This window comes from Pungitius pungitius, chromosome 4, assembly GCF_949316345.1.
Source record: "Pungitius pungitius chromosome 4, fPunPun2.1, whole genome shotgun sequence".
In the NCBI taxonomy this organism is placed as follows: domain Eukaryota; kingdom Metazoa; phylum Chordata; class Actinopteri; order Perciformes; family Gasterosteidae; genus Pungitius; species Pungitius pungitius.
The window spans coordinates 8,341,197-8,353,633 of NC_084903.1; the positions used below are offsets into that span (position 1 = coordinate 8,341,197).

General features: G+C 42.8%; 1 protein-coding gene across 4 annotated transcripts in view; it reads right to left on the minus strand.

Moving 5' to 3' along the window:
- Positions 1-1,831: 1,831 nt before the first annotated feature.
- Positions 1,832-12,437, minus strand: part of nhsb (Nance-Horan syndrome b (congenital cataracts and dental anomalies)) — a 41,955-nt gene continuing 31,349 nt past the window's right edge. The window contains exons 7-12 of one of the 4 annotated variants that reach the window (XM_037483121.2): positions 11,771-11,963; positions 11,409-11,540; positions 10,735-10,887; positions 6,802-9,984; positions 6,164-6,287; positions 1,832-6,025 (exon numbers count right to left, since the gene is read on the minus strand). In XM_037483121.2, the coding sequence (XP_037339018.2) occupies positions 5,398-6,025; positions 6,164-6,287; positions 6,802-9,984; positions 10,735-10,887; positions 11,409-11,540; positions 11,771-11,963 (4,413 nt within the window). In that variant the 3' untranslated portion in view covers positions 1,832-5,397. Of the gene's footprint in view, positions 6,026-6,163; positions 6,306-6,801; positions 9,985-10,734; positions 10,888-11,408; positions 11,541-11,770; positions 11,964-12,437 lie in introns of all 4 variants that reach the window. The other 3 variants (XM_037483112.2, XM_037483129.2, XM_037483139.2) reach the window with 3 other exon arrangements.

A 12,437-nucleotide genomic window follows, 5' to 3' on the forward strand; every position in this document is an offset into this window, starting at 1 on the left:
CTGCCCTGACGGACTCGTGGACATCAGAACTTGTTGTAGGGGAGAAAATGTCTGAAGCTTGTAGTGCAGAATCAGGGCGGGTTGTTCCTTCACCTGAAGGCAAATACATACAATTGATAATAATAATAATACATTTTATGTAGACAGAGACACCTTAAAGTTAAACCAGCACAGATATAGCACAAACAGATAAACAATAAAACCAACTGATAAACCAGGCATAATAAATGCATTTACAAACAACTAGTTACTATCAGGTGAAAAATGTCAAATGATATGTGGAAAGCTAATCTGAAGAGAAGAGCTCGACATTAACGATTAGAGGCACTTGTCATTTGGACAAGTAACGTTAAGTTAAACATGTTTAAACGATTTACATTTAACATTTACATTTAGATTTAATATTTATATATAACATTTAACATTTATGTATAACATTTAAAATGTACATTTATATTTATATGTAACATTTACATTTAACAGTTATATTTATATGTAACATTTACATTTATATTTAACATTTATATATAATTATAACATTTACATTTATTCAAGACGGGACGCGCTATTTCATGCTCAAATACGAGACGATTCCGTCTTAAGGGACGGTTGGCAACCCTAATTAGAGTGTTAATCTAAAGCATCGTGTAACATGAAATGACTTGTCTGAGATGGAAATACATAACGTTACCTCTTTACAGGGCTTTATTCTCCTCCTGCTTTTCTTCGTTTTTGTCCCTTTGCTCGAGGGAGTTTCGACCTATTAATATTACTTGATCCGAGTGTGCCCATTGCACGCAACCATAAGCTCCACAGCGCGGGATCATCGCGCCCCCCAAACACATATAACATTTCAACATATGGCGGTGGCCATGTTTGTTTTAATCGTGGTTTTATTTCACCCGGGTTTTATTTCGTTAATCAAAGTTTTTGAGAGAAAGATGTGTGCTTAAGTATGTTATGCTAGAGGAAGGCCCTGTAATTGATTATTGCAGTTGTTAAATTAGACTAAATTAAATAACTTTGTGTACCTCTGGGGAGTTAGCCAATCTCTCCCAGGAATCAACAAATCTTACATTGTTTTTAACCTTTAATACCCATTATAGTAAGAGGAGTTGTATAAAGTTAAAGAAAATTAAAGTATCATTCAAGCAAAATACAAATACCCTCGAGTTCTATTTAACATTACGTACTCTAATTTTAATTGAGTATCCTAAATGCAGCGTTGGTTAACTTTCAATATTGTATAAATAGGACCTTCTGTCCGTAGTGGTTCTAACAGTCGAGTTAGTTAAGGAGGAGCACCTATGAGCTAATGTTAGCTTATGGCTAGCTAACGTTATCTTACGGCTAGCTAACGTTAGCTCACGGCTAGCTAACGGCAGTTCTGAGGGCACCGTGCGAGACCTGCATGGTCAATTCAGTATGTTTTTCTTATTCTTTTCACTTGAGACATCGACCAATTAAATCTAAGGTATAGGCATAGTAATTAACATACATGAAAAACAAGGGGTGCAGTTATTAATAGATCACCAAACACTCTGTAAAACTCTGTAAAATTTGATTGTTTTGATGGCCCGGGTAGTTTTAAAGTAAAATCTCAAATAATCTCAGGGCAGTTCAAGTGATAATATATATTTTTTCCTTCTTTTGACAGTATTTGTCAATTCAATAAGAATGGGTTAGGGCTGTTTTTTTAATGGAGTTTTTCAGACTGGAATCTTCTTAGTCGAGCCTTAAACTAAACAAGAGTAAAGCAGTGACATCTAGTGGAGAGATTCTGTCAAAACACTTTGGTCTGATGGGGAGGAAATTAATCACACAAAAGGCATTCTGTTTCAACGCAATCACATTTATTGGCTTTTTTTCTATGCACAGTTACTAAGCAGCCTGATGAGCTGTTAAAATGAATTAGATATAGAATCATGGAATTTTCACAATGTTGTAACCCCCCCTCAAAAAAATAAAAATAAATACAAGACTGAAGCTGCTGTAGCTCCAAAATATACAAAGGCTTGGAAATAATCATGTAAACTTTGAAAAAAAAACCTTTTACTTTTTGTTATTTTGTTGATTTATTTTACAAAAGAAAAAATTGGAAACATTTTTTATCTTTAAAAACGTATTTACAGGTTTATACAAAAATACAAAAGTGATTCAGATCTGTTAAGTCCTAGCTAGTTTTAAACATGGAGCCTCTTTTAAATAGATATAGTTACACTATGTCATTTTTTCAGTTCTTTGTCACATATTTTGAAGTCTGTTTAGTGATATTCCATACTGTACACTTTTGAGAAAAAACACCAAGTGGTTGTTGTCACACTTCTCTTTCAGGGCAAATTTGCAAGCAGACGTTTGAAAACAAGATGGGACTAAGAATCTATACAATTTATGGATTCTCGTATTGTTCCCAAGCTATTGAGGACTGAGGTTTGAGACGGTGAACGAATATTAATGCGAGTGCGTGGCATCCTCTTAGTTTATCTTTCTAACCAAATTGTGTCAATACATTCGCTCTCCATTGCTTTTAAAAATATAGGAAAGTCTTAAAATACTTAGCATGAGTACCGGGCGTAAAAACCTCGCTAAACAAGCAGGCTAATTTAGTTTTTAAACTTCTGATTTCATTTCCCAGCCATATTGCATTTGTCATAAAATACTGTATCAAACATACTCATTCCTTTATTATAATTATTCGGTTAGGATGTTTTGCGGCAATCAAATATTCAGCTATGAGTCAAAAAAGACAAAGACAATGACTTCCTGATTGGATCAAACTCGTTTTTGGGGCTATGAATGGATAGTTTCTTTTTACCTGTACATCTTGTTTTCTAAAGTGGTTTGTTCAGATGCACCTTATAACTAAATCAGCAGTTTCTCCTGGAAGATATTTCTCTCACTCCAAACTTCCTGCAAGACTAGAAGCCAGCACAGAGTGTTCAGATTCTCCATCCCGACAGATTCTGTATCATTATTGTCTTTACAGTCTCTTATACCTATGATTGTCCAGTGAGTAGATATACAGTACAAGATAAACCCCTGTTTGTGATCACAACTATACAGAACAGAATTAGCCAGACAGTTTGTACATCTAGAGAACACACTATTGAACTTCAACATTTGAACGGAAAATACAAAATCTTTTCTCGTGGTATGGAGACATCCCTCAGATAAAAATAATGATATGGTGGGGTCCTTTTTCTTTTCTTCTTCTTCTTCTTTTTTTTCTTCACTTATTGCATGCGATAGAAAACACAACAAATAAAACAATGAACAGAAACAAGTGCGCTTCAGCAGTAAGGGTATGAAGATGTAAAATGCTAGTAATTGTTTCACAGCTTTTTACCCTCTCCATCTTACACAGTGTCAGTTCTGCAATTCAGTTTCGCTGAGTATCAAATAGTTGTGGTTTTGTTTTCTATCTATCGAGCTATCAATCAACATATCTGTCTATTTATTGATCTATCTATCTCTTTCTATCTATATCTGCAGCATTTACAATAAAACAGTAATATGCTTGCTGAGGTATTCACAGAATACAGTCAATGTTTTCTACTGAAGTACGGCCTCTGAATGTAAGCAGTAATGTGTTTGCTTTGATAAACAGATGAGAGTTGAAACTTTCCTCAGATGACAGTTTGCTTCCGTCACACAGCTGGATGTTTAAAATGTGATACATTTATTGGATGGACGGGAAAGATTTATGTAATCGAACCCTGGTGTTGGAGGGAAAAGGTAGCAGCAATGCAATGGATGCATTGCTGGCTTTGACATGTTGGTGGTCTTTTCCTCCTCTTGTCTCCTCTTTTTCACAGTAAGTGATATGAAGCTGGGAGGGTGAGACAAACTGGTGTACACCAGCCCAGCCACTGGGTTGAGCTTTTTCACCTGTCTAATGCTACTGGGTCAGTGCAAATGAAGGTGAGGCAACAAGGAGAGGAGAAAAGTGTGCAATGTTGAGATTCATGTTTGATGTTGTCAGTGAGACCTGTTCTTCTATGCTACACTCAGGTTAATTCCCTATAAAATTCCGTCACGTTGTTTTTATATAGATATGACTTTTTTATATCCAGTACAAATATACATATGCAATTTCATTTATAAGATATATCTTTTTTTCAAGGAATATTCTTGAAGAGTCATGAAGTGCAAAAGCGAGGTTGGTTCTTGGAGAAGTGTCCAACTGAACCTCTTGTCAAACCCGATTGAGGACCATCTAAAGCATTTTCACCGTCTGCACTCAATGGTGTCTTTGAAACTGCTTTGAAATGCACATCTTCCCCCTTCAAGTCAGCACAGCAACACTGGCCAGCAGCTGGAAAAGCTTTAATCAGTCTAAACATACTTGATTTCAAGGTTGGGTTTAAGTAAGTATGTGATTGAATCACGGTGGAACATGGCGTGTGCCCACGTACATGTGCAGGGACTTATAAATGCCCTGCTCACAACTAGTACAGAAAGGCCACTGTGCGATTGTCCAAAATGAGCCTGTATCTATCTGACCAATTGGCTCCATCTAGGTGCAAGCCCTTTTTCCTTCTTGTTAGACACTCAAATCCAAGACAAATCAATCTAGATCACTGGCAATGAAATACAAATGTCTCTAAAACCTTTCACAGTGAAAGATTAATTATGCTTATAATACAAAGGAAACACAGAAATGTGGACAGAAGCCAGGATCCAGGGGATGTTTCCATATAGGGTCATGCAACATGGTGAAACTTTATCATCATGTTCTGAGGCGCAGTTTTACAAAAATACATGCATCATGTCATCTTTTTGGATATAATTAACGTGAAGAAATATATGGTTGGCTCTGTATGATATACTCTATGCCAGGTCTGCAGATGGAAATATAATAGATTGGTTGGTGCTCTGTTGCTAGTAACTTCCACAAGGAAACAAACCTTGCTGGTTGGCAGGAATATTGAGGATGGACTCTGGAAAGTCTGACCATTCATTTCGGCACCACAATGATATTCAATTTCGCAATAAATTTTTCATTTAAAAAAGAAAGCAGTTCCGCGGCAACACACTCACACCCACGCCGGTCAAAACACAGGAATTAGAAATATCAGTGGATGCTGCATGTGCTCGTTCATGCACACACACGTTGTCCATACTGCACAAAATTGATTTTCTTATATTTTACCAAATATTTGGGACATCTTTTTTTCCTACATTTTTTTAAACAGTTCAATTAAAATAGGTCTCAAGTCTGTCTCTTTGAACTATGTGGGAGATACTCATTTGATAGTACAGTATTATATAAGTATATCCTTGGTGACACTGTTCGACAACAGTAGATCCAAAACCGGGTGCATTTTAATAACAGTCTGATTTTGTGTGTCAAAACAATTACACTATTTGCCATGATGACACACCAATCGGGTAGTTTTAGGACGATCTATCATCATGGGGGCTCCCATCCGAGTTCTCTGTCTCCCCTTCAGAAATGGCTTGCATGGGGGCCGTGTAGAGGCGGCTCCTTGTACTATAGCGACTGCTGTTAGCTACAGGGGGGATCCGAGAACGTCCCTGTCGAGAGGCAGCAGACATAGGCATGGTTTTGGCGCTGAAACTCTCAGAGTTGGCTCTGGGAAAAAGGCCCGGTATCTGGATTGGGTCAAAGCCAGAAATGTGGGGCTCTTGGAGTGTAAATGGTAGCTCCTCAGCCTGTCTAATGGCCCCTTCCTGAAGGGGATCCCCAGGGGTTTTAGGGGCAATGGGGCTCTTCAGAATCTCTGTGGCTGACATGCGGTAGCTGGAATCAGACCTGCTACCTTTCTTCAGCAACAGGAGCTTAAACTCCTCGTTCGACGTGCTGGATTTCTTGGCGCTGCGGTAGATTGGCACAGGAGCTCGTTGTGTCGCAGCAGCAGGGACTATGGGGGCTGGGATGTTGAGAGGGGGGGCTGGTGGGATAATGACGGCGGACACAGGAGTCACTGGTACTGCAGCGCAGAGACGAGATTTTGCGTTTAAGTCCCCTGAATCTTTACGGCCCAGGACCTTTCTTTTTGATCTGAGTAAGGAAGTAACAGAACAGTCCAATGTTGATACAGGGAAAACATCACCACACAAGTTTGATAAATGGATACAGTACACAAACACCGTGGACAGAATACAAATACATTGACTACCAATGCTAAATGCACACTACCTGTGTATCATGGCAAACAGGTCCTCTGTTGTACGGGTTTTGTTCGGTGATGTGATAATGATGTCATCGTCCACTTTGGTGTCATCCATCAGAGGGGAGAGTGAATTATCACTGGGAGTGGAATCTGTAGCACAAGACATTCCTATCACATGTCATCTTGTTGGTTGATCATTTAGTATACACCAAGGTGAGGCTATGTATGTATATCTTCCAACAAGCCAAAAGTAGTCAAGACCAATGGAGGGTCCATCCAGTAAACACTCTGCTGTGTTTATCATTACAGGTTATTTCACAATTAAATAGTCACTGCACCTTATACATATTTATTTGAGCTGTAAACCCAATTAATTATTGTGTTTTTCATTAAACTAGTGTTAAAATCAACATTTGTCTCAAAATTGATACAAAAAATAGCATTTCATTCTTGGCTCAATACTATTTTTAATCATTCCTGAACTTTGAAAGGCTAATGCTAACATAGAGACGAATCGATTGAGTTTCAATGTCAAGAAATGTATAAATAAATATCTATTCTCTAATTAGCGGTTATCAGTCCACCTCCTTCACTCCCTGCCCATAAGCGGGTCTGTAAAACTACCATAATCTTTCAGTACTTTTGCCAAAAGAACATAGCTTACCTTTACTGAAGTAATCCTCAGTATCAGGAGTGGTGGAGTCATCTTTGCTCTCTAGTGGCTGCTGCTGATGGGCACTTCTGGTAGCACCTGATGTCACTTCCTCCTCTTCTTCCTGTTCTTCATATCCTACTCTCCTTGCATCGCTGATTAGGTAAGGATGCGATGTCCTCATTTTAGCACCAGGCACTTTGACTGGACTAGCCCAGGGCCCTGAGTCTGAGTGGGATAATCCAGCATATTCATACGCTGGGGGCGGAGGGTGGTTGGACCGTATGCCTCCTCTGGAACATGCAGCCCTTGTGGACTCTTTAACCTGCTCGTCCTCTTCCTCCTCATCGTCTTCATCATCATCGTCATCGTCCTGGGAGAACGAGCGCTCCCCCAAAACCCTAAACTCAGGGTGTGCATGAGCTGAGTGCGTGAGCCCTCTGAATTCTGTGTGCGAGTGGATATGTGTGTGTAGATCCACAGGCGAAGGATGGGGAGCCCGTGGCACGGGCCGATGCAGGGGCGAGACGTCCGAAGCAATTTCTGATGATTGATCCATCCGTGTTCTGAAGGCCGTCATAGCCCAGAAGGTTCCAGGTCCGTACCGGTCTTTTCTGAGTAGCAGGCTTTCATAGGATGGAGGCCCATCGGGGTGGCGGCCAGGGGGAGGTGGTTGCGTGTGTTCAGGCGAGGCCATATGGTCAAGTGCTGGGGGTCTGGGTGGTGGTCTGCGGGGAGGGAGAGGCCTTGTGTTGATCGGTGGCGGAGCCAACGTGGCACCACTAGGAGGACATTTAGGTCTTGTTGCAGTCTCTGTTCCACTTGAAGTTTCCTGCTCTGCTTTAGTAGCACTATTTCTTGATCTGCTAATAGGATGAAGCTGCACTGAACGAAGAGCGGATGGAGTTATTACCAACAGATTGGGGCTCGGAATCGTCAGTGCAGAGTGTGTACTTGGCGGTGGGTGTGTATTTGATGACTCGGGGACCGACAGTTTGGTTCCAGTAGCTATTACATTTCCAACTCTGTGTTTGCTGTGGTGAAGCGTGTGCATGTGGTGCGTTCGGTGGGATAGCGTGTTTCTGACATAACCACCGTGAAGAACATTGAGATCAAGTTGAGACGGTGGAGGTGGGAAGTCTGGGTCTCTCTTATAGCCAGAGGAAATGCAAGGTACATCCCTGGGGAAGTGCTGCAGGGAAGAGAGAGACGACTTCCTCTCGGGCACTTTGGGCTTTCTCTTGCCAGTTGAGGGAGACACTGGTCCTGGGAAGAACGCTGCCGAGGATGAGGGCAAGGTTGATGTTGGAGTCTCTGATTGGCTGGAGTAGCCACTTGATGGAGAGGCCAGGCCGGCCAGCTTCTCAGGTGACCCAAGTTTGAAATCTCCAGGTGGGAGAGGTGGACTAGTTGCCCTGGTCTCTGGAACCTGAGCAAGTGCCTGGGTTTGGGCTTCTGTCGAAGAGGACGAGCTGTCTGGTGACTTGATACAGTCCATGACAGTAGTGCCTGTGGCTGTGCTTGAGTTGGACATGGTTGTGTACTCACCATTGTTGGACTTTAGCTCAGTGTTGTGAAGCCACAGGTCTGCATAGTCAGATTGCACAGCACCTTCATCCTTAAATGAGTGTGTATCCGCTGAGCTGAAGGACATGGGCTCTACTATGTCTACAGTTTCACTGAGTCCCCTGCTCCAAGTTCCCATCGGCTCTGCCACCAAACAAGATGTCTGTAACGGTTCTGGAGCACCTCCAAGCTCAAGCTCTAGTTCCAGCTTCATATCTGTGGAAGACAAGGTACGGTCTTGTTCACTAACCATCTTTGGTGGATCCAGATCTGCGTGTGTGTCTGTTCCAACATCAATACCGCTGCAGGCATCCTTCAGCGAGGAGGTCCGTTTAGGTGGGGGAGGTTTGACTTTTTGTTTTCTCAGTGGACGACATGTCCTCCCCAGAGTCATAGCACCAGCTCTGAAGACAGTTAAGGGCTGGGGATAAACTCCATTGAATTGTGGTGCTGCCACAGTGTTGGATTGGCCACAGTCCGGCCCTGGGTCTGCATAGTTGTACATGTATCCTCTGTAACTCTGACTACACTCCCCATAATTCAGAGAAGAGGAGTAGAAACCCTCTGTATCAGAAGGGTAGTGAGAGACAGGCTGTTTTTCGGTGTTGCTGGTTTTGTCACTAAAACAGGTTTGGTCTTGTAGGCCTTGTTTGGAGCTGTACTCTTGCGCTAACCCGTGTCTCCGGCTCATATTCTGGGTTTGGTCGGGGTCTTGGTCTGGATCAATCTGGTCCTGGTCTGCAGGGTATGTCCACTCCCCTTCACTGGCTGTGCTAACCCCTGCATCGTCCAGTTGGTCTGTGACTGACGATGTGAACGAGCTTGACCTGTGGCCCTGGCCCTGGGGTCTGAGGTCTGAGTGGTATGAGGTATCCAGGGAGAATCCTTCATCAATGGCGTTGGGCACAGTGTTGAGCGATAGCTCTGAGTCGCAGTGGGATGAGCCTGTAAGTGGTGGAGAAGAAGGTGGGGGGATGGTTTCAGATGTCTGCGAGGGGCAGGTGGAGCTGGAACCACTCCAGTTTCCGCTTGACGACTGGTGGTCCTCCTTGTGGTCCACATGGCTGCCTAAGGCTCCTGTTGTGGACACCGAGTGAATGGGACTGCTGAAAGTATCTGAACTTGACGAAATCTCGCAGCTGCCCATGTCAGCCTTACGCGGTAAGCGAGAACGGCCCCTCTCCATCCAGCTGTGCTCTGGGCTCCCTCCTCCACACCCTCTGTCTCTCTCCCCAGACCGCTGCAACCTCTTTAGACTTCCAAGTTGCAGTGGCTCGGGAGCTGCCTGGTCATCTGTGCTCTCTTCTTCATCCTTCATCATCATCATCTTCATTCTCGGACTTGGGCCAGGTGGAATAAAGTCTTCTGCTTCATATGGTGACATGTCCTCGTCTTCGTCGTCATCATCGTAGTTGTCATCGTCGTCCTCATCGCTGTCCATCAGACGTCCCCCCTCTCTAGGAAGGCTTCGAGAGCGCAAGCGTCCGCAGTGGGCTGCAGCACTGTTGTACGTGGAATCTAACTGGTCACCCAGGGAAGAAATGTTGCCCGTTGAATGGGAGAGGGAGGCGGGGATCCCCTGATGGCCACGCTGGGCTCTGATGCGCCTTCTAGAGGGAGCAGCTGTACCTACAGGGGGGAAGATAAAAGAGAAGGACGGGCGTATTTCTCAATGTCTTGCATGTGGACCATTAACCCAGTTCAGTGTTTCCAGTAGGTTTACAGCTTGGTGGGGGCGAATCGACCAACCGACCGCGATGAAGGGCGAGGTGGGGGAGGGTGTGTGTGTGGGGGGGGGCAGACGAACACCAACATCGGGGCGGGGAAAAAAGTTAATATACACAAATTGAATTAATTGATGGAGTGGGTTTAAAGATGAAATGATTATTAACTACAATTTCTTTGAAAACCTTGCCAGCCGGGTGAAAATGTATTTACAATATAAATATTGTTGCTGTGTCACCTCTTGTATTGCGCGAGTGGCTTTATTCTTAGCAACAGTGGTGATCTTGATGATGCACGCGCAATGCTTGTTCATAGTTGACACACATTGGACACACAGTATATATTAAGTTCCTAATGTCATTGGCACCCCCCCCTCCGCCAGGTTTCTCCTCAACCAGTGTCTCACACTGTCACTGCCTGTAACTTTCTAATAGACTCTGAGACAGGTCCAGATATTTAGCAAGCTAGATATCTGTAATGTGTCCTGCGATGCAGCTGCTAACCTTTTGACTAGTGTCTTGGAACAGATTCCCTAGGCGCCATTTACAAGCGCCAAACCAATGCAGATTTACTTCTTATCAAAGACTGCCGGTGAGTGGGAAATCACGGCCAGATTAAAAAACCAAATATACTTGTCCATTTTCAGAAACTTACATGCTATAAGGAAATCATCTGTTTGGCAGCCAGAGTCACGAGTGTGATGGAGATGACCACTGATTAAGAGGTCTTCCTGACAGAGAGAGAGCTGGTGTGGGTTGGCATGGACAATCACTGTGCGCTCTCTTGCTACGGGTGATTCATCTGAATCTGAAAGCAAAGAGACAAAGCATGTGAAGTTTCAGACCTAAAGGGAAATAGCAACAATTTAAACAGCTCTAATGCCGAGAATCAGGTCCTCCCTTATTCATCCGCAGTTAAGCCACTATCCCAAAACCATATTTTGGGGATAAAAGAATACAAGGGTGAAAGTTTCTGGAATGTGTATGACAATTGTTCATTGCATTACAAAACTGCGTGCATATGCAACAATGGGTAAACGGGTCAAAGCTGAACCAGGAAGTAGGTCACAAGGAGCTAGTAAACTGGCAAACAGCTTTAATGGACTGCCTTGTATTTTTTGTTTGCATGTGATTGTTGCTGCTCATTTAGCTTGCCCTCATGAACTCTTGGCTATATTAGCAAGGTCACCTCATTCCCAGATTCCAGCAATAAAATTGGAAAGTATTTTTAATATTAATAAAAACCAATAGCAATTTGCCCAAACCTGAATGATTATGATCCATACAGAATGAGAACCCTAAATTTTCCAGGTGTGCTCTACAACATACCCATGTCCTGTTGTACTCTTTTGGGTATCCCTGTGATAGTCTTCCTCCTCCTCAGCTTCCTTCTCCTTTGAAGAACCGACTGGGAATGGACTAGAGAGCAACGAGCACTTGCTTCCCTGTCAAACCCAACTCCTGCAATAACAACACAGAAGCCATAAGCCATATGAAAAGCTAATGTTTAATATACTCAATTAGATTCCTGGTTTTCATGCAGGCAGTGTGGGTTTGATTCCTGATTTAGGGACAGTTTCTGTTTGGTCACTTGTTAGCACTGCTGTCTCACAATAACAAATGCCTGATTGATCCTCACGAGGGCCAACCTGGCTCTTTATTACCTTTCCTTTTCCTCTTCTTTGTCTTACCTGTGACGTTGATGGGGATAATGCAGGAGGAGATGGAGTTAGAATCGCTGGTTGACTTCTGATTCGATGGGGGGAGGTTTTCCTTGGACCAGTTAGTCTGCTTGTCCTGGGTCGAGGGGGCAATGGAAGCTGAGGCCTTGGCTCTGTGGCCTCCTACCACCTCACCATTTTCACCTTCCCCCGTCGGAACGGTCTGGAGGGAACAGACGGGCGGCAGCGACATTATATACATGGTAGGTGCTGATACAGTTTTGACACGTGTCAGTTACTGTTGGAAAGACGAGAGGGAATTATTTATACTGCTGATGTGTTGACAGATTTGTACAATTTCTCTAACATCTGAAAATGTGTTTGGGATTTGAGGTTAAACAGAAAGTTATAATAGCACAAATGCTTGATACCTTTCTATTCCAAGGAATGAAGATGCAACCTTCAATAGGGTGAAGTGAGTAAAAGCACTCAAACTATTTGCACACAGAACAAAGAAAAGACAAAAGAAAAACATGCAACATGCAACATGACATGAGTAATCAAAAAGATGAAATCATTTAAAATAATAATTTTAAAGGAATGTTAAAGGGTAAATGAAGAATCAGACAGAAAATCTACAACACATTTATATTTTATTTTCCCGTTTTCCAAGAAAATTTGATGTTTTTCCATTACT